Raw genomic sequence first — 26,875 nt, 5'->3', positions numbered from 1 at the left:
GGAACAGGAGGCATCTGCAACATATTAATATAGCTGGGCAGCTCCACTTGCCAACACACACTGCTTAATTTAAAATTCCTGCAATTTTTCTGAAGTGAAAACGTATTTATTTTGGCACCAACAGCAGGTCTACAGAAAAGGGGGAACGGATTATTATGCAAAAAAGGGGGAAAAAAAAAAGCTCTGCAACATTTATACCCTGCTGGTAACTTTCCATCATTATCATCGGATGTAAGTAAGAGCTTTCGGGGTTCGTTTCGACACAAATAGAGAGCAAATGAAACAGTTAATTAGAGTTTGGGTGAACGATGAGGTAGGAAAGTGAGCGTGTTTTTAAGGAAGAAGTTACACAATAGTGAGGAGGTGGGTGGAGGGAAGCAGAGGAGCGTGCTGTTTCTGCTGCTAAAGGCAGAGAGGAACGTCAATTCCACGCTACAAGAGGATACCGGATGTAAGCAAAGACTTCAAAATAAGAGTCTATCGCTCTGCTGCGCTGTTACATTGCAATGCAGGTTATTTGGCACCACATTTTACTATTAATTGAAATGATTAATGGAATTAATTGTGATGGATCAATTAATGAAATAATCGATTAATTGTTAAACGGAGTACTCAATAAGAGGCCATTTACTGAAAGACCAACATACTGAGAGCAGTAATTAAGCAAAAACTATAGCAAAAATATATACATTTTTCATTAAAGATAATAACTTTATTTAGAAGTATGTTTAACCCATAAGGGTCTGTTTTAGCTATTAAACTATTAAACACATTTTGTTATCCATTTATTAATCCAAAATTAAATCAGAAGATCAGCTGTACAGTGAATTACTCAAGTAAGAGTAGCAATACTTCATTGTAAAATTACTCAGCTAAAAGTAAAGCGTAGTAAAAAATACTCCTAAAAGCTTTTTTTTTTTTTTTCAAAAAAGTTACTCAAGTAAATGTAACTAGTTAACAAACAGACAGCTAAACACAGTAGCACAGGACCAGCAAAATAAAACAAAGAAAACAATGTAAATGGGAGTAATGGTTTTAACTGCTTTATTTTGTTTTGTTTTTATTTTATTTTTAAAGAAACAAGGTTAAATACAAAAACACTAGAACAGCACCAAAACCAAAGCGCAGATAAAAAAAAAATGGCTAGCATATCGCGCCACCACAATTTGCTTTTATTTTGAAAGAGCCAAAAGGAAGGGGTTGGTTGTGTTTAAGCTAGCTGTAGGCGCTCTGCCGCTCCATCCTCACTGGCGGAGTGAGAAGAGACAGACAGATGAGCAGCTGACTTCACACGGACAGTACTGAACTTTTCACGGAACCGCGCGGTGTCTTTTTGGACCGCTCTCTTTCTGCCCTCACCATGGCATCGCCTCAAACTGTCGCGTCTCTACAAAACCGCTTTTTACGACGCCTGAGGGACGGAAGTGAGAAATAAGAGGGAAGTCGCAGTTGGAGATAATTAAGCCCACAATATATCTCTATATATATAGCGATTTTGTTTTTTTTTGTTCAAGTTGAAGTTGAGTCGTCATTGTTGTTGATTTCCCTGGAGGAAAGTTGGTCTTAACAGTGTGGGATCATGGACGCGCATGTTAAAGAGGGACAGCTCTACGTGCAGCACCAAAAGTTTGGGAAGGTGAGAGTTTTACTGTTTACTTATTTACTAACACTGAGCAAACCACTAATGTGTGTGCAGTGCAGATCTCTACTGACGCATGAAATGGTTTTATTTCTGAGCAAAACGCTCATTACACACCGAGAAATAGCCCAGAACCCCTACGTATTTACACAGAAAATATGAAGATGACCTTCGCAGTTTTAAACGAATGACATGTTTTTGTTAATAAGTTGGCTGGTCACCGATTTAAACTTGTTATTGTGTTGTGATGCCGAGTAAAAACACTGTGAACACTCAGGAGGAAAAGGAAAAACCCTTATGCAACGTATTGCAGTTTAATGCAATTTCCTGAGCAGGGAGAAGGCATGAGTTTCACTCAAGATGAGTAAATTATGCTTAATTTTGTCATTTTTTACAGTATCACCACGAAAAATTTACTAAACCGCCTTTAATTATTTGTGTTTTTGTAGCCAGAAATATTTTGTAACTACTCAAAAATATCTTAAGCAAAGGAAAAGTGGAGTAGTTTTCCTTCCAGCCAGCTGACCAGCAGTGTCCAGCAACAGATGGGAAAGGGGTAGTTTTGCTCCAAATGCTCAACTTCAGCACATTCTCTGGCATCTCATTAAAACAACTTTAAGCTGAGCGAAAGAAAAACTTTTAGATGCTGGTATTCCTTTAAATCATTAACTGGGTCATGCTGGTTCTGTTTTATGACCCGGTTTGGGTCAAGGTTTAGCAGTCAAACATCTGCTCTCCTCACTTCTGCAGACGAATTAATGGCTGGCTCAATGGCTGCAGCCAGGTCCTTTAAACCTTGGCATGCCTTCATACCAGTTATTGCACCAAAACTTAGGACAGTGGTGTTCAAAGACAGTCTTCAAGGCCCGGTATTCTGCAGGTTCTAGTTCTTACACGGAATCAAATGATGGCCCACTAGCAGAAAACTTAAGAGATCAAACTCATGCTACCAAAAAGTCCGTTGTTATGCGTTTTTAGTGATGTTGAAACAAACTCAACAAACAAATATCTGCCGTTGTCTCGTCAGACATTAGGTCAGTACTTCAATAACACATGTTCTGCTGTATAACATTTAACAGCTGATGGAGTTCACTGTGATTGTGATGTAGCTCATCGTACCGTAGACGTCCAGCAATCGGTTGTTATAGCGATGACTTAAGAGTAGTCGAGGCTTATTTTGTTACGACTTTATCTGTTGAAGGATTGTTGACCCAAATTGGCTAGATGGTAGTCCCCTAAAAGAATAAATTCCTTTAGGGGACTACTATTCGTTTAGAGGAATATGCGCCCCCTAAATGAATTTATTCATGTAGGGAACGCATAAGTATTGTGATGTTTTATTTTGCAAGAGCTTATTGCACCCATTGGGAAGAGGGATAACTGGGCATGTCACAAAAACTAATTTTACTGGACGAAAAATCGCCCCAAAGTGTATAGTGATAAATGGTAATATTGTTGTTTTGAGACTATTTTAAGTAATATTGTGGTTAAAATCAGATAATAATGCAATCTCAAACATTAGTAAACTTTAAATTCTAATGAATATGCAGCACTGGGAGCGGAAGACAGTTTAAATGTTGACAATAAATAAACAAAACAATAAACACAGTGTATACTGAAGTCTCCGTAAGCAACACTGACCGTCAGTAACGAGGCTAGTTGAGACCAATGAACCAGACTGAAGCCTTTGGTCGTCCCAATTTTTGTTAGAAAGAGAGAAAATAGAAAAACAGTCATCATAATATTAACTGATTTATTGCTTATTAGGGACAGCATGTTTTCGTGTTGATTGCGATCATCCGCACGACTTATCAAGCTACCTTTGACTCTGAAAGCTGCTCTCTCACACCTTGTTGCAGCCAGCAAACCAACAGAGTGAAACCCCGGTGATAAAACACCTCAGCTCATGTTTGTGCCTTCCTGTCTTTGGCATCCATGCTCCAGTTTAGTCTCTCAGCAGCACCGCCAGATAACACCCCGGTCAGGCGTTCAGACTTGTGAGATGGTCTTTGTCTGGCCTCGTCTCTCTGTCTCTGGTGGTCATATGACACGAACCGACAAAACATCCCGGCCCCATGCTTCCTGTTCTGAAATCACCACTTCACAATGCATATTCATGCTCCCAAGAAACACTTTCAATGTCTTTTATGGTGTGCGTTTTCTATAGCAAATGGACATGCATTATGTCTGTGTCTGAGCAAAACAGAAGTTTGCTGAAGGGGGTAGGGGAAGGCGATGAAAAAAAGCACGAGTGCTTGCAGAAAAAATAGAACAGGAAGCAGAACCTCAGTTATTCTGAAAGTGTTGAAACTAGTTTGAGGTTTGCTGAGGTGAATTATGCAATCTTCAGAACAGTCTGGACACACACACATGCATATATATGTACATCTAGGGCTGATTCCCACGTGTTCGGTTGGAAAATGTGACAGAAGAGGAGCCAGGTTTCTGTTTCAGACTGTTGTCTTTTTTTTTGTGATGTGGGAAGTTGTGGCACTTGTTGCAGGTCACCAAGATGCAACAAATCAAGTTCGCAGACACCATGTGCAGACATTGTGGCAGCCAGACTTTGGCCAGGATTCTCTTGAAAAAGAGATTTTAAATCTAAATGGGAAATAAAGGTTAAATAAAAAAAACAACAACTAAAAGACTTAAACAAGGGTTCTTCCTGGACTTGTTTGCTTTTAAAACAAAAGCACAATACATGATAGTTGTCGTTTATTGTTTACCACAATAAATTTAGATGTATTGTTGTATTATTGTTTTTAAATTGGAATAATTTCTCCCCTGTTTGCTAAATATATATGATTAAATGCATTTATTCTGTGTTGTTTACTGACACAGAATAAACTCACTTGTTTACGTGTGACTTTAATTTAATTTGTCGTTTAATGGAACCACAGCAATTCCATAATTGTGTTTTTCGACATCAGCGTTATATCAACGATTTGCACACACTTAATACAGCTAATGCCATACAGTTAGCTAAAAAATGTTGTCACAAATGGTTACTTATTGTCACTTTTATTGTTACCACAATACCACTAAATATCGTGATAAAAATATATTTTTTTCATGTTGTATCACATGAAAGAAATGTGATAAATATCGTCCACATCGCCTTCCTAACTTAGTCAGTTTATGCCAAAGAACTATGACAAAAAACAAAAAATATATATTTTTAAAAGATGATTTAGGAAAAAAAAAATTGACAAAGTATTACTTAGGACATTATGTGTAGGAAGGTGACAATATTTGACACGGAGAGAATTAGCAACACATTGCCTTGCGAAACTTGTCACGCTCTTAGATGTTTTGTGTATTTTATTGAGATTTTATATAAGTCAACACAAAGTGGCACAGAAATGTTAAAAGGGAGAGAAATAAAACTTTTCTTTACGATCTAATCATAAACTTAACCCTAGCGCTTTGTACTCGGCTCATTCTTCATGCTGATGCTCCTTAATAAAACCGAATGTAACCAATTTCCTTCAGGAATCACCAAAGGAACAATAAATATCTAAAATGATGACTGTTTTTAAAGTTGCTGTTGTAATTTCTGCCTGTAAACCGGCCAACCTGTCATCCAGACTCTGGTTCTGGATACAGATCTGAGCAGCAGAGCAAAGTCGATTGTTCGCCAGATTTACCGGGGAGTCATGTCTGTATCTGCATCAGCTTGCCTGGCCCTGCCGCACGCATGCTAATGTTTTAAAAGCTGCTCGGACATGTGTTTTGTTGACCTGCTGCTAGCAGAAGCTTTCAGCGACCTGCTTGCAGCTGCCGACCGAACGTTGGCTGAGATTTTGACTTTGTCTCCTCATTGGCAGCAGACAGGTTCAACCGGAATGTGTGTCATGCTTGGTCAGAAATGCATTCCCTGAGGCTACAAGATTTTTACATCATCAGTTCAGGTTATTGGTTGGGTTTTTTTTTGTCGGGTCTCCTCCTCTTCTTTTGTCCTGCACCGAGACGCTAATGTCAAACTTCCCAGAAAGAAGCACCCGGTCATTTATGGTAATAACTAAGTACCTTGATGTGGTCAAATAATTATGCTTATAAACTGTTATGGTTTAGGAAGAAGGTGGCATTTGCCTCTAAGCAGAGCCGGCCCAAGGCATGTGCACGTTAAAAGGCCGCTAAGAGCACCAAGCTAGCATGATAATTTATATTTAAAATGGCATGAAATAATAGAAACTAAATTCTATTACACATGGAAAATGATTTCTCTATTATTTTTATAGTTGTTGCACAAATAATAGGTTAATCTCTTCCTTTCCTGTTGGACAAATATAAGATGTCAAACTTGTTAAAGCCGCAGAATGTAGCTTTTATAAAAATATTTTTTACGTATTTGATGAAACTGCCACTATGTTGTGACAGTATGGCATGAGACATACAATCTGTGGAAACAACTGAGCTCCTCTGCTCTCTGCTATCTAGAAACAACCAATCAGAGCCAGGCGGAGGATCTTGGTGCTGCCAATCACTTCTGTGTTCGTGCCGCTCATCCCCTTCGACTCCTTCTCTGCTCTCTGCTACGATACATCTTCTCCCTGTTGTGAATGCTGGGGGGTAGATAGCATCATAAACAGTTTTCTATAACAGTGAGTTGTTTCTTTGCCATTAGAACATTTAGCAGCGCATTTACAATGATGATTGACAGCGCCAAGACCTTGCTCCTGGCTCTGATTGGTTGTTTTTGGTCTGGAGCAGTGCATTTCTTCAGACAGCAGGAGTAGCTCAGGGAGGAGATTGATCTTTCACAGATTATCTTTTATATTATTATGTCATGACAGGGTGACAGTTTTGACAAATATGTAAAAAATGTATTTTTTAATAAAATCTACATACTGAAGCTTTAACTTATTTACTGTAAATTTAGTGTTTGTCAGCTGGTGTTACTTTCAAATAGTTTAAATAATATGGCACACTTAAATACCACTATGCGTCTCAAAATCCAAATATTTTTTTTAGTTTGCTACTCCTGTAAGGTCAAAGTCAGTAATAATAACACTGGTATGATATGTAAGGTAATTACAAATAATGCTAATGCTACTAGGTATGTTGCATATAAAGTGGCTTAAGAGTGATAATGAATCTGGTGTTGACGTGTTGGGGCCTCAAATGAAAAATCTGCCCAGGTCCCCAAAAAGGCTTGTGCAGTACCTGGTTCTAAGAGACACTTAGGTGCCTTAAGGGAAGTTTTTCCTCACAGTTTCTGCACTAAGCTTTAGAGATGATGGATAAAAAGGTGGAGGAATTTAAAGCAAAGTGAAGCTGTAAAGCAGAATGCCAAACTTTGAGTGTCTGAAAATGGAAAGACTATATGACACAACAGCAAACTGGGCTGGGTAGTCAAGGATTCATCATAGAAGGACCTAAAATGCAGTTCTAGAGGAGCTGCAGCGAGCCACAGCTCAGGTGTGAGAATCTTTCCACCATTAGTCCTGCACTCTCTGAATCTGGCCTTGATGGAAGAGCTTTAGAAAAAAATGTTCAGCATTGCAAGAAAGTCTTAAAAACTCCCTTCTGTGGTTACTGTTTACACGCAAAACAACTCAGGAACACGGTAGTAGCAGCATCATGCTGTGTGCAAGCTGGTCAAAGCTGATGGAAAATATATGGAGCTAAATGTAGAGCAACACTAAAAGACAACCGGTTATAGGCTGCCAGAGCAACAAAAGAGTGGTACACCACAGTGTAATGTGCTATTATGGCCTTGTCAAAGTCTTGACTGGAAACATGTTGAGCATCTGCGGTAAGACTTGAAAGTCTATTCTCTCAGGCTCTCTCCAATTTAACTAAGCAACCCAAAAACATACGTGCAAAAAGTTCTCTGTTTAACGTAAATATTGTCAGAGGGAGGTTGAATACAACAACACCCCACACTTTTCAGATTTTTACCTGCATTGCTTTTCTCCCGTTTTATTATGATCTGCTCCCTTGCAAAAAAAAAAAAAGAATTAGTGGTGTTGTTGTAATGAAATGTGAAAAAGTTATAGAGGTAGGATGAATATTTTTTAAAGTGACGTTTTGGTTTTGTGGTTATTTTGGTCAAATTATGCAGCACAAACTCAATAAATGAGCCAAAAAACCTTAAATATCAACATTTCCATTTCAGAGAGATTTGTGCCTCTGCTTCGGCTCTCCTGATTAAAACAAATCAACTTCCTTGTTTGTCAAGCTCGTTAATGCCACTTCAATTTAAATCTGATATGATGGAATGACGAAACTGTTTACATAATATATGGCAACACGTATAACAGTATGCGGGGAGCCAAAAGTGTCAAGTTGATTGTAGTCGTGTGCCACAAAAATTATATTATTTTTACTTTATTAAATGTATTTATTACATAAGTTTTTTGTTTCAACTGCATACCCAGTATTTGAATGAAACTAAGTAGTTTTATTTTTTTCATTTCAAATTTGAAACATAAAAAAGGATGAAAAAAAAGTCAAAACTTTTTTCTTTTAGATTTTTTTTTTGTTTGAACTCCCAGTACCAGGATATGAGTCAGTCTTTCTATGAATACTCTTTATTTATTTTGCCGAGTTTAATAGATTAGTGAGTAAAACCTCAAAGGATGCTTTTGGTCTTATTTGCTGCAAAACTGAATTTTGTGGGTGGGGAAAGTCATTAGAAAAGATGACTATAGTTTTTGTTTCCTTTTTTGGAGACTTGCAAATGATTTAATGTTTTTTTTTGTGTGTGTGTCTTTTTTATAAGACCACCCTTAAGGTAAAATTTTGAAAAAAAGTGTATCAGCCACCTGGACTGGTGAACCAAACTTCATTCAGTTTTTGACACCCACCATGTAAATTGCTCTACATAAAGGCCAGCTTACGTTAGAAAAACAATGACACAAAAACGGATGCTTCTGTACAGGGTTGAACAGCAACAAACGGCATGTGCAGGATGATAAAGCGTTTTCTCTGCTTCATTAGATCACCAACACATTCATTTTTATGATCTAACGTCGCCCTATCTCAACTTCAACATTAATACGTAAGTTTTTAAACCACGTCTGAATCATAGAGTTGCTCCACTTACACAGTGTTTTTTTTTTTTTTTTATCTACTGCTCCATGATGTAGCCACAAAAATCCGTCTATTTCTGCTTTGTTAGGGTTAGGGTTAATCAGATTTCCTCTTAAAACACAACACTGTATATTAATAGTTCAAACACCAAATATCTCTCCATATGTATTACTAAGCACAGTGGAAACTTTTAGCACTGCCACAGAAGCTACTTCTTTTCCTTATTTCACATTTGTGTACAGCCAATTAGTGACAAGGAAAATAAATGGTGCTTCTGGATTGGCTGCTTTGTAAACGCCAGCCAATAGCGAGTCGAGTAGCGTCGCACCTGGTTTTTAAAAAATATTTTAGATATGCTGTTTGCTAATTTTCTGTGAATAATTTGGAGTGACGTTCTGCAGAAAAATGCACCATTGTTTTGGGATGGCTATGCTGCAGAGATGCGTCATCCATGTTGATCTGCTGTGGACATTTGCATTCTCAAAATACAGATTTCTCTCTTCTGCACAAGCAGTTTCTGGCCTTACGTGCCATGAGGTGATGCGGTCACGCAAGACTAATCATGCTGAGAGCGCCTCAGCAGATGATTGTCAAATTGAAACATGTTTCCATTCACTCTGTGGTCAAGGCAGTTAGACTTTCTCTCTTTTCCCTTCCTCAGAAACCCACTTCATAAACAGCCTCTCTAATCCGTCTCTTTTTACCAAGCAAACACGCTCCGATAAACAGACTTTCACACTTTTAAATAAGCCCACTGGTTTGCTGCTTTGTGTCTACTCACGCCAAGGAGGTTTAGCTATTCTTTACAGTGAAAGATAAAGATGATGTGTTTAACCAGAGGGATGCTTAGTGGCGGGGTCTTGCACGCACAAGGTGATATTCTAATAACAAACGCAACACGTACGGGAATGGGTTTCATTATTGTGTATTTTTAGGCAGCCAAATTGAGCAGTGAATCACACTAAACATTTCAAACTGGGGTGTTATTCAGAGCATTTTGGGCCTTTATGTTACGGTTGTTTTATGACACGTTCATAAACCACCAAACACACTTTTACAAAAACATAAAGAAAGCCACTCAAACTTTCCTGCATCTCGCCTGTTTCTGTAAAACTCAGCAGGTTGTTGCCACACCAGTGAGGAAGTTTCTCTCCGTCTCTCTGCCATGATCTTTTTTGCATAATTTCCACTCAGTGCAACGCTCTGTTGCCTTATATGGACCAGCTGTTTCTCACACACACACACACCCCCACACACACACACACACACACACACACACACACACACACACACACACAATTTAGGACCACGTTGCAACACGGCTCAGAGAGTCACGCCTCGTACGAGAAAACTGTTGCATGAAAGCAACTCCAGATGGTCCGCGCTCAGCAGCATGAACAGATGGACGCATTTACATGTTAGCACTTTTTTCTGAAGCTGCACCTGGATACAGAAGAAGGAAGCAGAGAGAACCCTGGGTAATCGCCATCCCACATATATCCTGTCCTCTTTGAGGCCTCAGTGTGTGTATGCATATGAGATTAATAAAAAATGTGCCCACCTACACAACGACAGATATTGTTCTGGTTAATTATAAATGTCACAAATAAAGTCTGTAGGCAAAAAAAAAACAACAAAAAAACAACCTATCCGTGAAGGTGAAAATCAGATAACATATGTGGTACATATCATGTGGAGGAAAAAAATTGTCAAGTTAAAAGTAGGGCTGAAACGATTAATTCAATTATTAATCTTGATGAAACCAATTAATCACGATTAATCAAATTAAACATGATTAATTGATTATTGAAATAATCTTCAACTAATTTCGTGGTTGATTAACTGGAGTACACAGATTGGGAAAAAAAGGTGGAAATCTTGTTTTTGCTGATAAATCAACACATTCAGAGCAGTAACTATGCCAAAGCTGCACAAAATAAATATAATTTTTTAATTTAAGATAAAAAACTTGTCTGGAAATATGCTTAAGCCAAAACTCTTCAAGTGGCATAGTTTTAGCACACCTGGGTCAAATTCACTAGAGAAATGCGGTCTAATTTAATTATTATATATTTTTTATTATATTTAATTATATATTTATTTCCATCTTTTAATGCATTTCTGACATTGCATAAAAAGGCTTGCAAAACGGTTGATCCAATAATTGATTAATCTTCAGAATAACTGATATTACAATATTCTAATAAAGCCAAGATGTCTGATTTGTGAAGAAAAGGGAGCTGCAAATCATATCAGCTCTGAAACATAAACGCCTACAGATTTGTCTCGTTTAGAACAAAGTCAAACAAACAAAAAAGAGCCATGTTTTAACACATCCTGCTTTACTTAACCAAGTTTAGTACCAAAACCACAGCAAGGAAAAGTCACTGGATGTTTGTGGTCCGATTTTCTAAGAAGTGTATTAAAAGCAGATAAACATGGTTTATTCTGAATACTTTGTGCTTTAACTTCAATTCGTTTACATTATTTTTAACCTCCAGCTGGAAAAGTTCATTTGTGCTGTTTTTGTTTGCTGGTCAAAGGCCACGAGACGTCGCTTCGAGGGCGTTATACGGCCCCCGTGCCTCTCGTTTGACATCTCTGAGTAAGAGTGAAGCTCCGTCAGTCAGAAGCTCAGTAGCTCGGATAATTCATTTGGTGAAAGTTCATAAGCATTAAAATAAAACCATAGCATCAGATTAACAAAGTCATACGACATTAGCCTGAGATCAAGCGTTTCGCTGCCAACACCCTGTGGCTATAGTCGTACCTGGGCCTTCATGCAAATAGTGCAATTCTGTAATTAGACCGACTCACATGATGCTTATTTTCATGCTATGAATGATAGTGAAGAGATGACCGCTTTGAAGAGTTCATGTAGCACCAGAACCTGCTGTCAGGATGTAAATATTCACATTTAGTCACTCAGATCCACTCTGAACTACACCTAAAACAAAACCTAAACTCTTTGTACCTTAAGCCTTCTTTATACAATATTAGAAAAACATTAAAGTGTGTGAAAACCCCTAAATAATCCAATTATTTTTTTAAAATATGTTTTAATATACAGCTTGAAAAATACTTTTGACATCAAAATGTGAAAAATTCAAACCTCACGACACTTGACACCAACACAGTGTGGGGTTGACCTGTTGACTATTTTTTCGATTGACAGGAATAGGTGCTCAATATGAGATTTTTCACAGAATTTGAATTGGGTGAAGCTAAAATCTATGCCACATGAGTTGTTTTGGGTAGAAAATATTTACAAAGGTTTAACTTAAATGCAAATTGTACATATTTTTTCATATAGTTTTAGCTTAATTACTGCTCTGATTATGTTGTTCTTTTAGCAGGTGTTTTTTTGTTTGAGTCTATACTCCAATTAACAATCAATTACTAAATTAGTCGACTATAATTTTAATCGTTTCAGGCCTACTCTTGTTATTGCTGCTAAGAGACTGAAAGCATCAGAATGGTGCAAAGTTCTCTCTGCACCAAGTGCAATCGTTGTTGCTGAGCTCGTATGTCTATTTATTTGATAATTTAGCTGCAAATTAAAATGTAAAATGTGTATTATTTTGCCAATATAGTTTTTGATTGAAATGCAATCAATTATGATTAACTGCAGATCCAGCAATTGTTTGATTAGTAATTTTAATCAAGTCGGACCACTAACCTTAATGAAACGTAACATGATGTAGCATCATGTAATGTAACGTCATGTAACATAACTCTATGTAATATCAAACACCACCACGTAACGTAGCGTAATGTAACGCAGCGCAACAAGCCCTGTGGCTTCTTTTCATAAAATTAAGTAATTCTCCTTAAAGTGGAGGGATGTCCTCTTAAGACGGCCGCAAAGAGGAGCCGTTATTTTTCGGATTCCTGGTGTTTAGGGAACCAAAACTCTAGTAAAAATCTGCCTTTTATACCGATAAGGACTCGAGGATTTCTCTGAATACTACAACCTGCAGTTCCAACCAACGTCCTACAAGAGTCTTTTTGCAAAATCTTAACTAATTAGCTTTATAAATATAATTTAGAAAGGTAATTATAAATTCTGTTTACCTTTATAAATAGGTTTTATAAAGGTAATTACTGTATAGCAACATTTTTAGGACAGCTAACCTTTGGCTTGAACTCAGACAGTTTCACTTGGTGAAAGTTCATAAGCATTAAAATAAAACCATAGCATCAGATTAACAAAGTCATACGACATTAGCCTGAGATCAAGCATTTCGCCGCCAACACCCTGTGGCTATAGTCGTACCTGGGCCTTCATGCAAATAGCGCAATTCTGTAATTAGACCGACTCACATGATGCTTATTTTCATGCTATGAATGATAGTGAAGAGATGACCGCTTTGAAGAGTTCATGTAGCACCAGAACCTGCTGTCAGGATGTAAATATTCACATTTAACTCAGTCTCTCTTCAGACTTTGCACCTTTTCATTCCAACTTTCTGTTGGGCTATTGCTACATCATGGTCTTACAAAAGGTCTCTTGAACCATTTTACCTCTTGACATTTCCTGCCTGATATAATTGGGTATTTCTATGCCTGGAAATTATAACACAAGAAAGAAGCCAAAACGGAAAAGGTATTTTAGACACGTGACTCGGTAGCTTGTAGAATCTCCTCAGGCTAAAATAATCTAATGTAGTTGTTTTCTGTGTAACTTAATCGGTCTCTGGAATGTGTTTTAGTATACTTAAGGTTAGACATAATTTTAGAACCTCGTAAAGACCAAGGGTGTGTCCAAATTCAAAGGACGGGTCGGGGAGATTTTAACAATGGCCGACCCAGCAGGAGATGGAGCAAATAACTATGATTTCCGTTCTTGTCACCGATTATTTTTTGAAAGGCAGAAACGTAATAATATATTTTATTGATGGTTTCCGTTGTGTGCAGTTTTTATTTCCGTTTTATTTACAGTTTTTGGTTGCCGTGTTGTATTTTGGGTATTTAAATCATCTGCCAGTTCCAGTGTCACGGGTTCTTTACAAAATTAAAGTTTATTAGTCGTGGTGAGGGTGAACCTACATTATTATGCCGCTACTAATATATTACTAGAAACAACATCATAATTTATCACAATAAGTACTGGGATAATGTATCTTCCAGCAACATTTGTTGCTGCGACAGGCCTAGACGTACGCAGAGGTAATGGTGGGAATAAATCTGAAGTCTGGTCCGCCAATTTCACACCAGCTCACTTCTATTCCTATTTAACTTTGCTTCTAGCTGACATCGTGACAGAAAGCAGAGGTGTGAATAACTAGACCTGATGTCTAGACTAGACTGTATTCTCACAGTATTTTAGTTCAGTCACATATATGGCTGTAATCACCCAGAATAAACACAGCACTTTGAGACACAATGAAGGTCAGAAGCCTTTTTACGAGGCCTTTAAGTTAGCCATTATCAGACAGTTGAGAAAAGGGAACGTCCCTCTGATTGGAGCTCATATGAGGATCTGCAGCTGTTTTTCATTTGGTTCTCTTTTCGCTGGATTTTCCCAGCTGGTCAAAAGGTTATAAAAAAAACCCACTGACCTTCCTGTCACAAGCTCCTCTCTCTCTCTCTGCCTCTCTCTCTCTCTCTGACTGTCATCCTGCTGCGTTAGTAACTGTAGGGGCAAACCTGAACTCTGTGACTAATGTAGTCAATGAAGCATGGCCTGTTGGGACTGCAAACTGCTGCTAGATTAAGCAGGGGTTTCCCCCCAAAATCCATTTTATTTACTTTAGCTGCTGTGTCATACCGCTATACCATAATGACATGTATATCAGTGTGATGCTTTGTCTTCGTGGCTATTGTTGGCGCTAAACACGTGCAAACCAACACCTGCCACCTGCGTTATTGTTCAGGGTTGAGTGTCTTGTTGTTTGGCCCCTTGGAGGAAGTGATCATTGTTAGCTGTTGTTTCCTCCGGGTTGAAAAAGATAAAGCTTTCAGCTGGTTTTGACTGTGGCGTGTCTTTAACTCGTTCAGGAGCTACTCGGCTTGGAAAACCCATCTCTGGACCCGAGAGCCATTTTAACTTCACTCCATCTAAATAAGACCAGTTGATCCTTTGAAAAAGTACGATAACGTTTGACACTAAAGCTTTAGCGTCAGTCTATTCCAGTTTTGGTAAACTATGGGTTTGTAAAGTAGTATTCCTGTTTTCTGTGTGTTATGCTGATGGTTTACCAAAATAAAGTGAAACTGAACTGAATATCTACAGTGGGAAATGTTGCTGTGATTTTTAAAGAATCACCATTTTATTTCTGTTAGAGAGAAAAACAAAACTGGGAAAATGAAGATGATGGATCCATTCTCTTTTATGGGACGTAAGCAAAAAGCACACAGTTACCAAACTAATAAAAGAAAAAACATATCTAAATGTTAATCGTATTTTTTAGGACTGGGCAATATGGCTGAAAAACATACCATAATATAAGGGTTTCATATCAGTCGATATTGATAATTATTGATTAGCTTTTGGTTTAAATATCTGACATACTCCCAATCTGATGGTGTGATCTATCCTGTTTAATCCACAGTTTCCTCTTGAACTATTGTACTCATTTTATGTTTTTATTTTTAAGTAGTTTTGAGGCACCTGAAACTGCTGCTCAACAGGTCGTTGCTAGGTAACCAAAGAGCGAGTGAGTCGCTAGGTAACCAGAGTGAGTGAGTTAGTTGATGCCACCAACTAACTCACTCACTCTGAAAGGCTGAATAACTAAAGCCTTTCTGCCTACATCCCCCAGAATGCTGTGCGGTTCTGGATTGGTGTTCAGTGACATTATTTAATGTACTCAAGATTGAATTGTTACATTCTGACAGAAATTCAGTCTTCTCAGCCTCGTATGTTGCTGTGAAGTATCGTTCCCTGTAGAATCATTTGGCTGTCTTAAACAACATAAATGTCGTTATGATTTCCAGCTGCTTCAAACTTCCAGATTAAAGCCAGTTTTGAATTTTAGGAAGTGAATTGCGGAGTACAGAATGACTAATTCTGAGAGTGGTCTCTGTCTGCTGATTCAAACAACTGTCAACGTGCAAAAAGAAATGCCGAGTTACATCTGATTTATCACCACACGCCTCCTACATTAAGCCTCAGGCAGCAAACGAAAGGCCCGCTTATCACTCAGACGGATATATTCAGAATAAACTGAAGTTTTCATCCCCCATTGTTTGTGGTCTAACCTACATTATGTTGCCAACCCGTTATCTCTGAGTGAAGACAATTTCTGACTTTACCAACTGCCTCTGCTCACATCCTTCGAGTTTTTACAATGCGATCCGAAAGTTTCAGTTTTGGTTTAAAGTAACCCAGCTTGCAGAAAGCCCTGGTTTTCCATTGTTTGGACAGATGAAGCAAAAAAATGAAGTGTTATGTTGCATCAGCATTTACAGATAAAAAATGTCAATTGTAGAGAAAAAGTGCATGTTTTACCGTTTTTACCATAGAGAGGACTAATTAGTGGATATGAGATCCTCTTGCATTTTGAATACTACCTAAGAGCAGCGACACTTGAAAAGGTTTTCCCAGTTAAGTGTTATACAAATTATAATCTCTGTAATTAAATAAGAATAAAATAAATACCTCTTCTGTATTAGAAAACTAACATTTAGCAAAAATAAATCCTGTCCTTTCGAGTCATATTGGATTAAATAAAAATACGAAATGATATTTTGTGTAAATTAATAATATTTTCTTTTGAATATGGTAATAAAATTAGATCTTTTTTAATAAACAAAAAAGTGTTCACCTTAGTCTTTAATTTCTTCTTTATCCTCCCTGCTCTTCACCCAAAAACTGCCAAATAAACATTAAGCTCTTTGCAAGAAGTGAAATTATTTTGCACAAACAGAATATCTGTAAGTGACTCAACAAAAAGCTGGTTCCTCTCCTTCGTTCACTGGGTTAGTGACGGTGACAAAGTTAAATCAACATTTGCATTTTGTGAGGGAAGTGCAACGACAAACTGCAGTATTAAGCAATTCAGAGATAAATGTTATGCTTTTGGCCTTACAGTCTTAACCCGTACCGTCTCTTTTCCTTTTTTGTGTCTGAGATATTTCGTCATAGACAGAGATACAAATTTTAGCTTTGCATATGGCGCATTTGTCCCGACTGGGACGGCACGAGGGAATTTTCTTGTGTAACGTGACACTTTTGGCATTTTTATCACATCCAAAGAGTGAAGAATAGAAAGACCACAGACGTTAGCTTCTGGCCTAGCACTAAGTCTTCTTTCGCTGTATTAATGCATATTAATGTATTTTTGGAGTTTGAACAATTAAAAAAAGTATTTGTAAGTGTTTTTGGAGGAGGTCTTACGTATTTGAGGGTTTCGGTTTTTCACAGGTGGTTGTTGTTTGCTAATTCTCACAAATACTAAAGGTTCACGGCCCTATTTTTTTGTTGACTTTGAATTTAAAATATGTTTTGCAACTCATTTTGGTTTGGAGACTGTTAATGCCACATAATAAAAAAAAAATAAACATTTGACCCCTGATGAAACAAAACTGAGTGACGTCCTGATGGCAGATAATATATCCTACCATACACCAGATCATTGGGACATTTTAGACAATGACTGGACTCCAACAGTGCCTCCTTCTCCTTTGACACATGGATTGTTTCAATACTTTCTTCATCGAGTCCTTCTTTGTTTTCCACCCATCAGAAATGGAAGAAAAACTGGTTCGTCCTCTACCCCGCCAGCCAGAACGGCATCGCCCGCCTGGAGTTCTTCGACTCTCCCTCAGGCGCAGGCGGGTCTGGCGGGAGCTCGGTAAGCGGCTCCAACGAGAAAACCAGGAAGCTGGACAAGAAGATCATCCGTCTATCGGAGTGCATCTCCATTCTGCCTGCTCTGACCGAGAGCTGCCCCAAAGACAACATGGCGGCTTTCTGCGTGGAAACAAATGACAAGACGCACGTGTTTGCGGCAGAGAAGAACACTGCAAAGGACTGGATGGACACCATGTGTGACATTGCTTTTCAGGTATTTTTACTGTTCTGCTCTCACCTTTTGTTGAAAACAGGATGACCAGTTCACTCGTTTGGTTGCTAAAGGAAATAGGGGCGTGCACCGGGTGACTAAGACGTGGGTGGAAATGTTTTTTAGGGCTTCCTTTGCATGTGTTTGCTCTGTTTGATGTCTCCCCTGTTCTCTAGTCTCTGAGCCTTACTGCGATCAAACACAGACAGAAAATTAGTTTAATATGAATTACTGGAAACTCTTATTGGGTGTGTTGCCCACACTTACTTTGTTTTCCAGTCCAGTAGATTTGGTTTGATTAGGACCAATATTACATTTTCAACTGGCACGTTTCGCTTTCTGTGTGAAACGGCCCAAACTCTTTGGAAAAACCTGTTCCCTCTCTTCTTTGTGCTGCACCAAGAACCACTGAAGGACCCGACACAAAAACCTTTGAAGAAGACGTGAGCTCAACTTCCTTCTTCACAAAATGTAAACAAAAATGGAGTGTTGTCAGATTTTAGCGGTTGTAAGATTTCTCTTTGGTCTTTGGTAAAAGACCACAAGTCATTTCTCCCACCAGCTTGAGACTCGTAAGTTTTGTTTTGGTTGTATTGACCCAGAATACCCTGCGCTGTAGTCTGCTTCTTGCTTTTGGGGCATTCGAATCGCACCAGAGTTTACTTCAACTAAACCAAGATCTAGGCTTTTAGGTGGACCAGAGTTTGCTTTTTTGGTCCGGATTAGAGTTCACACCTCCCCAGATGAACCAAACTTTCTAGGCAAACGATTACAGCGACCTACACAGGGCTGGTGTGAAGGAACCCTTGAATGCCCAGTGGATATCCTTGGCATATTTTCATCCACACTGTGGAGTAAACAAGATGAAGTAAAACAGCTTACTCCTTTGTGGCAATGTGGAGTAATAAGATAACTAACATGATATTTTCTCTCTGGTTGAGCAACAGGGAGGGACTGGCAGCAGCCTGACAGACTGTAATGGAGGACCCCAGGACCTGCAGATGTCTGAGAACCTCATCTACTACTCCAGGGACGAAGGTGAGGATGTTGATCAGTGTAGCCTTATGACTTTTGGTTGGAAACTCCAGAATGATCCCTAATGGACGTTATCTCTTGACAGTGAACGAGTTCTGGGTGACGGTTCAACGCACCGAGGCGTCTGAACGTTGCGGTCTCGCAGGGAGCTACTGGCTGAAAGCAGAAAACGAAGCGCTGATTTTGAAGGAGCCCAAGACGAAAAGGAACATCCTGGTGTGGCCCTACAAGCTCCTGAGGAGATACGGCAGGGACCGGGTGAGTGCCTGACCAAACAAACTGAGCAAAACAAACAAAAACATCAGAAAACTTTTAGAGGAAGCTTGTTGGCTGCAACAGTGATCATGAGGAGGAAGCATAAATAGCACAGATGTGGTCAGATTATATTTAGCACCCCCTGTTTGTGGTCGTTTCTGTCACATTGTCGTTTCAAGATAGAATATGTGATCTAAAACTGACAGATGACCTTTAAAGCTGGTAGTTTGGTTTGTCTGCACATAGTTTCTGTTGACCTGCCGATACCAATTTTATCCAATTTGTAGCTGACTTTAAGAGTTACATTATGGGAAAGTTTTACAGGCCATCTTGCTATGGGCAACCGTTAATTATTTATATCAGTGGCAGACGTGATGCTACACCATGTGCATGAGTCATCAGTATCTTATATTAATGATTAGCATGATTATGTTTATTAAAACAGCAGTGCTCATGTGTAAATTTAAGAGTAGTGATCCTTATGTTTCAAATTTGTCCCTACTCCATCAAACCTAATTCACATGTATTCTCACCCGAGGAGGGCATCAGTTCATTTAAGTTGGCTATACGGAAGCCAGGAAATGCCAAAAACATGCAGGACAGAAGCTGTGTTTCCACTGCAAATGTGGCAAAACTTTGTCAGTATTCCACTAATGTCAGAAGACATGATTTCACAATTCCATTTAATAAGAAACTTGGTTAAAATCACATGTGACTAAGTTTGTTTGGAGGATCAAACATCAACTTTGTTGAACTCCATTAAACATCTCTGTTATCTAATGAAAGTCTTGCTTTCTCTCGCTTTTCTGCAGCCTTAAGAAACTTCAGATACCTCCATGCCACATTGTTTTCTTTTTAAGAACTTTCTACTTCCGTTCTTCCTCTGACTTCATTTTTATACACCTGCTTCTCTTTGTATTTAAAGTTTAGCCTCTACATAGCAACAACTGGTGCGTGGAAAATGAGCCGTTTCAAAAACTTACCAATTGTGAAGTCACGATCAGCACCGTGGCGTTGCTTAGCAACCCCAGAGGAGCTCCAGCACACTCGATAAGCTGGTTTTACTGCTGTATTTACTGCACAGCGGCTGCTGGAAAAGAGAACTGCTTTGTTATTGACTTACCATCGAGAAGTCACTTGCTCTAATATTGTTGTTTGTGCAGGATGCTCCACTTCTGTTTTTCAAAGATGTTTGGCTGCAATCAGATGTATAATTGACGCATCTGTTTTGCAGCCATTTTTACATGCAAGTGTAAACACTGAGTTAGGGAGCGTGGTCAGCAGCAGCTTATTTAAGTTTAAATTGACAAGGCGCCCTGTAACAGCTCATTGTGAAAGGAGCTCAAAAGCTGAAATCTTGTTATCTAAGAATAATTTTGTACAAAAAATTTAGTTAACATGTTTTGTATCACCCGTGTGTCATAACCTGTTCAAGAAAGCATAATAAATCTGACTCCATTTGGTCTTTTCTTTCCCCAGGTGATGTTTTCTTTTGAAGCGGGACGCCGCTGCGACTCCGGCCCTGGCAACTTTACCTTCGAGACAAAACAAGGCAATGAGATCTTCACACTGGTTGACTTGGCCATCCAGTCTCAGAAGGCTCAGGCCGAGGAGCGCCACCTCAGCGGACCCCAGAGCTTAGACCCCGACTGCCCTTTGTCCCTCCAGTACATTCGGAGTGGCGTTCCCGGCTGCGGCATGGCGGCGGGAAGCGGGGACAGCAGTAGCTGCAGCAGTCGGGAAGCGGACGGCGATTCCGGCGGAAGCAAACCGGGCTCGGCTGACGGAGTGCTTGGGAAGAGGGAGGGCGGAGACGGAGTCGGAAGAGGGCAGGGAGGACACAAAGGGAGGAGCTTACCAGAACCCCCAGCACCCAGAGGACTGGCAGGGAAAGGTGTAGCCCCGCTCGATGAACAGACGAGTCTTTATTCTGAGCCAGCAGACTCGGTGCGACTGCTTGTTCCCATTTGTGACGGTCTTTACTCAGACCCAGTGGACACCATCAAGGGTCAGAACCAAACCTCGCCTCCGATGCCAACGCCACGGCTTCGACCTGTGGGCGACGACTCCTGCGGAGGGGAGCATCACCACACGGGAAGCAACCAAAAGAAAGTTCCCGACCTGTATTCGCATTTGTACGACCAGATCGCCGTGGATCTGAGCCAGAAGACGGGCGCCCTGAGTCTGAACGGGTCGGCCGGAGGAGGAAGAGGCGCCGGGAAGGGGGTGATTAGCAGCAAAAGACCCCCAGGAGGTCATGGGGAAGGGGCTTCACCCCCTCCTGCGCCCTCTGCGGACCACATATATGACGAGCCAGAAGGCTGCGCCAAAGGAAGCAGCAGCCTTCCCGTAAGCCTTGGGATGACCGTTTATGACGAGGCCCGGTTGGAGCCTCAGCGGCGACAGGAAGAGCTCGGGCCTCCGTCAGGACTGGACGCCACCTACATCACCGCCTCCCACGGGAAGCCGACGGAGCTGCAGAAACACTCTCCAAAGCTGCCGGGCCTAAGTCGCGGAACGCCGCAACCCCCGACGCCAAAGTTCCCCAAACCTGCCACCGCTCCAAAGCCCAACAAGAGTGCCTTCGCTCGGAAGGAGCCGGTACCTCTTCCCGCTGGGAAACACGGCGTTTCCGGTAGCAACGTAAACAACAACAACAACATGTGGAGCTCCGGAGGAGGCGGGAAGGAGCTGTACAGCAGAGTGTCGAAACAGAAGCCTCCTCCATCCGCTATGTGGTGTAATAAGAACCACCAGGCCCCGCTCCGGGCACCTGATATAATTTACGACAACTTGGGAGACATTTGACCGCTCCTGTAAGACGCGGACCAAGAAACAAATCTTTACTCTCTCTCGCTGAAAAACGGAGCGAAGCTTCGGAGCAGAACGGCGGCTGGGCAGCTGCCTCGGGATTTTCTCGTTTCACATTTGTTCCATCCGCGCGGACTGCAACAATTATCTGAGACGGTCAGCTGGTTCGGAGGAGATTAGCTCACAACTATGAGAAAACCACATTATGGGCGCAATTTGAAATGTGGCGTGCAGTGATTGCTGGGCCACCCTGTGAGCGTGTCATAGAGAGGGAGCGTGTTTGCATGGGCAAAGCCATAATTGGCATACCAAGCCACAGTGCGGCCGGAGCCAGCCACTTCACTGGAACACACACACACACACACACACACACACACACACACACACACACACACACACACAACCCAAATGGATTTGTCTTCACTTTAACAAGCTGAGAGAAGGAAAGTGGCCTGGTTCCTCTTTTCCTACAAACTCCTGCTGTGCTTATGAAAAAGACAGACATATTTTTGCACTGCGTCTCTTCTGTGTTTAATGTGAAACAGAATGTGAAGGTCAGGAGTCGATCTTTGACTTCAACAAAAGGAAAGCCCTTTTTTGTTTCTGGACTCCCCCAATGAAACGGGGGGAGTGAAAATGGGACGGCTTCTGGTTTTGGAAACACAAAATGGGTCAGAATCTCTCTGCATGTTTTGTTGGTTGGATTTTAATCCGAACCCAGTAATGAAAAACAAAACAAGCAAACACATAAAAAAAAAAAAACTGGGTTATAATATAAAACATTAAATAGAATTGCAAGCATTTTAAAGCATATTTAAAATGATAAAAACTTAAAATCATTGAGAAGACTTGACCACTGCTCGCTTTCTCATATTTTGAAATTTTAACATCACTGCCCCTGTCTGGTATTTTTGAGTGTTTTCAGCATCAATCTCACATGCAATACATTTATTTATTCTTCTTTTTGACTGTCCTTTGTCTAAATGTTAAAGAATGTGTGTATTTTATACACTCTTGTTTATCTGTGTTTGTTTCATTTTGGAAAAAAATCAGGGAAATTTCAGAATTTTACATATATGTTTTCATGTTAATATCAGTAAAAAACAAAACACCTTGGGCTCCAGAAGTATATCATTTATCTTACCTTAACGTTGCACGTGTAACGTAATGGGCAGTATTTTCGACATGCGCTAAAATGTTTTTAAAATATGTATTACAATCCAAACCCATGAAAACATTCGGTGTGAGTTTAACTTGCCGTTAGGGACCACCACAGTTAAAATCCATCAACACTTCAGATTCCCTCTAAAAATACCTAATTTAGTCGTTTTAAACACCAAATATGCCTTAACACGCTTAAAGAGGAAACCATCTTATTACTACGGCAGAAGCTGACGTCTACCGACTTCCTTATTTCCACTCTGAGCAACAACCAATCAGCATGAAGGAAAATGAATGAAGCTTTTTTATTGGCTGCCTTTGAACGCCAGCCAATAGTGTGTCAACTAGCATTGAGTCCGAGTATTTCAGCTTTCCAGCTGCATTTTTTTTTTTTTTCATATTTTAAGAAAATAGATCTACAAATGGACGGGTTTTCGGTGAGTGATTTCGAGTCACCTTTCGCAAAAAAATCAGCAAATACTGAACCGTGAATCATCAGAGGAACAATGTAATTTTTTTTAATATATTATCATTAATAAACACATGAAATTATGGGTAATAAGAAACAATAAACTGGCCTGTTTTGTCATATTCTGGCACTCTCCACTCCCTAACTTGATCCAGTAAAGCGTCACTCAGTGACGTCACTCGCCGTGTAGAGAAGAGGTTTGTTTTTTTGATTTTCCCAATGAGTTCATGAAGAAGTAATAACAATAAAAAATGCTATAAAAGTATTTTTAAAAATACTTTTTATTGTCCAGATTTTATATTTTTGTGAATTTTTATTTTATGGAATAAAACAAAATAAAATATACAGAACAACATAAAATGCACTGCCTTGAAATATATGTATATAAATTTTACTATTTTAAAACATGAAAAAAAACATATATTTTTATACTAAAAATCTATAAATTAAATTTTTGCTTGCTTCTAAACCTCAAATTTTAATCTAATTTTTTTATTTTATTTAGTAAAATATAAAATATCCACTTTTTTTTATTTATGGTGAGATAATCCAATTACCAAAACATGCATGGACCCAATGGCAACTTTCTGCACAAGAATCCTGAATGTGTCTGTCGATAGATTAACTAAATATGAAACTAATCGATCCCCAGCAATGTGTCGGTCTGTGTGTATACGTGTCACAAACAGCTGTGCTGTCTGTAAATGTATCTGATAATAAAAGTGTCTCTAAACTGTTTTTTTTTTTTCTTCTTTTGCTTCTCTAAACCGAGTCATTAAACTGGTCGTAATTTCTTCCCCTCGGCGGTTCTGGTCCAATCAGAATCTGTTATTCGTGTTTAAAAAGGACTTTTCTGTGCCGGAGCGACCGGGACAGTAAAAACAGTCTGACCTCATCCTTCACTTCTCTTCCTCTGCTCTGTTTTTGTTGTTTCAGTCTGTTTCCAACCACTTAATCACACCGTAAAAGCGTAGCCTCCAAAAAAAAAAAAAAAAGAAGGAAAAAAGACCCAAACAAAGACGTTCTTTCTTACTTTTCTTCCTTCCTTCTCTGCCTCTAATTGTGTTGTTTGGTTGCTGAGGCGACAGATAATGGTGGCTGGTTTGCCATGTTGGACCTGCTGTGCATTTTAACTGCAGAGTGATGCCGTCAGGAAGACGAATACGAAGGAAAACAAAGTTTTAGATCCCTGATTTAATGTGATGAATGCTGTCTGGATGGATGAACCTGTCTGTGTCGTCTTGGCTCACAAACAGGTACAGGCTGTTCCACTTACTGCCCTCTCTCTCTCTTTTTCTCTTCCTTTCTGCCCTTTTTCTCTCCCTCACCTGCTGCTAGAGTACTTCCAGCTCTGGAAAAGTAACTGATTACATCTCTGCTTCTCTCAGTCAGAGAGAGGGAAGAAAAACAGAAAGTAAAAAGAGCTTCTGTTTTTCTCATTAAACTATCTTTGAACTCATCAACTGAGGAAAAAGGAGCGTTGGGTAAAAGGGGGACTGTGTGCTTTTTATTCTTTCATTTGCGTCAACACTTCCTCTTGGAACGACTAACAAGCTGTTTACACGTTTACAGGTCCTGTGCGTTTCAGTATGGAGACTTTTTTTTTTTTTTTGCAAATTAGGGTTGTAAAACCACCATAAAGTGCCAATGATATGATTCCAACTTCAGTTTTGAAAGCAGTTCTACCTCAACTGAGTCGTCTGCTAAAGAACGATATTTATTGTTTTACTGATGCAGTTTTACTGCTTTATGTTCAGCAGGTAGCTCAAATGTTCATTATTGTACAGTGGCTTGAAAAAGCGTTCATACCGAGAGAATCCAACAAGCCGATGCAAAGTTTACGTTTAGTTTTACAAATAAAACTTTAAAAATAGCACATTTGTATTCACACCCTCCCAAATCAATAATCTCTACATGCATTTAGCCAATTTTGTCTCTTCGGAACAGATTCTTATTATGTTTTAGGTCTGAACTTTGACTAGGCCAGTGTAACACTTATGCATCCATTGACGCTTTAGCTGTTTAGTCTCAAAGCTTCTGCATCTAACGGGTTTCCTTCAAGGATTATTCTGTGTCTAGGTCCACTTTCTCATCCATTTTTACCAGTTTCTCGGTAAAAACCACAGCATGATGCTGCCACCACCATGTCTCCTGAGCTGTGGATCTCTGCAGCATGAACCTCATGGCTGCTTCAAGAGGCTCGATAATGTTGTCCTTAGATTACACAGAAGTCAACTTCTTCTATTCCAACTGCTGAATGCAACTGGCTGTGCTGCTTTGTTTTTAGGGGCATTAGAGTAAAGTCTGCTGATTACAAATGCATGCCACACTTTTCAGAATTTTCTTTGTTCAAACAAGGCGTGCTTCTCCCTTTACGTCACAGTTGTGCAGTACTTTGCCAAATAAAATCCCGGCAGCTTGAGGTTGAGATGTGAAAAATAAAAGGAGCATGAAAACTTGTAATAAAGTTCCATGTTCGGATTTCTGTTTTGTTTTCCTTGCGGTTTTTGTAAAGTTCTGCACACTTGAGCGCAAATAACTTATCTCAAATATTTACAGCTGGGCTCATTTTTAAAAGCAGTAACATTTGGATATTTTTCAAATCTGGACTGGATTATTTGACACTAAACGCAGATTATTTAAAGCACAGTTTGTGGGTTGTGGTAGCTTTAATTTAGTTGTATAAATAAACAAATAAACTTTATTAAAAGCCTGACTGAACTAAGAGGGCATGGAGACTAAAAAAACAGAACAAATCTAATTTATGATGTATTTCCGGACTATGTGCCGCCAAATGTTCTATGAAGTTGAACAAAGATGCTGTATATAATTTAAATATAAATAATTGTTTTATTTTATTCATTTATTTATTTTATTTTGTTACAAATTCTGATTTTTAGGCAACGTATTAAGAAATATGACCTGGAAATTGAATGTTTTTCTGTTCTTGTCCAGACTTGTTAAATAACGAAGAGCAAACTGAACCAGCTGCTTCGACCATTAAAAAAACAAAACAAAACAAGACATTTTCAGAAAATGGTTTCAAAAAATCTTTTTATTTATTCAAAGAAACAACATAATTTCTTGCCACTTATTGTTGAACTTATCAGTTGAAGCAGTTATGTGACCACAAACATGAGGGACTTTATTCATTCAAACAAAAGGGAGCTTCTTAAAGAGACAGAGGCCCAATTTCACGATTACAAATTACAAAGACAAACTTCTTTTAAGTCAGGTTTGATGTATACAGCAACTGAAGGTAGCAAACAATTGATACAGGATTGTAGGGTTGGACAATACGGCTCAAACACGTCACAACATAAGCGTTTCGTATCGGTCGATATCGATAATTATTGATTAGTTTACTGTTTTGAATATCTGAAATGCAGCCAAACTGATGGCATGACCTTTTCCTGTTTTAGTCACAGTTTTCACTCTTTTGATGAGGCATAGTGACGA

General features: G+C 39.3%; 1 protein-coding gene and 1 long non-coding RNA gene across 2 annotated transcripts; one reads left to right on the top strand and one right to left on the bottom strand.

Annotated features, from left to right (window-relative positions):
- Nucleotides 1-1,230: 1,230 nt before the first annotated feature.
- On the top strand, nucleotides 1,231-23,685 carry dok1b (docking protein 1b). Its single transcript, XM_007574576.2, has 5 exons — nucleotides 1,231-1,636; nucleotides 17,368-17,688; nucleotides 18,633-18,723; nucleotides 18,806-18,978; nucleotides 20,455-23,685. The coding sequence occupies exons 1-5, from the start codon at nucleotides 1,580-1,582 to the stop codon at nucleotides 21,781-21,783; spliced, it is 1,971 nt and encodes a 656-aa protein (XP_007574638.1). The 5' UTR covers nucleotides 1,231-1,579; the 3' UTR covers nucleotides 21,784-23,685.
- Nucleotides 17,506-18,093, bottom strand: LOC103153597 (uncharacterized). The gene is made up of 3 exons (XR_477813.2): nucleotides 17,953-18,093; nucleotides 17,713-17,874; nucleotides 17,506-17,594 (listed from the first exon to the last, which is right to left on the bottom strand). It is a non-coding gene; the product is annotated as an uncharacterized LOC103153597 (long non-coding RNA).
- Nucleotides 23,686-26,875: the final 3,190 nt, after the last annotated feature.

Source organism: Poecilia formosa, unplaced genomic scaffold (assembly GCF_000485575.1).
Source record: "Poecilia formosa unplaced genomic scaffold, Poecilia_formosa-5.1.2 Scaffold357, whole genome shotgun sequence".
Taxonomy (NCBI): Eukaryota; Metazoa; Chordata; class Actinopteri; order Cyprinodontiformes; family Poeciliidae; genus Poecilia; species Poecilia formosa.
This window is presented reverse-complemented; position numbering and strand designations above follow the sequence as displayed.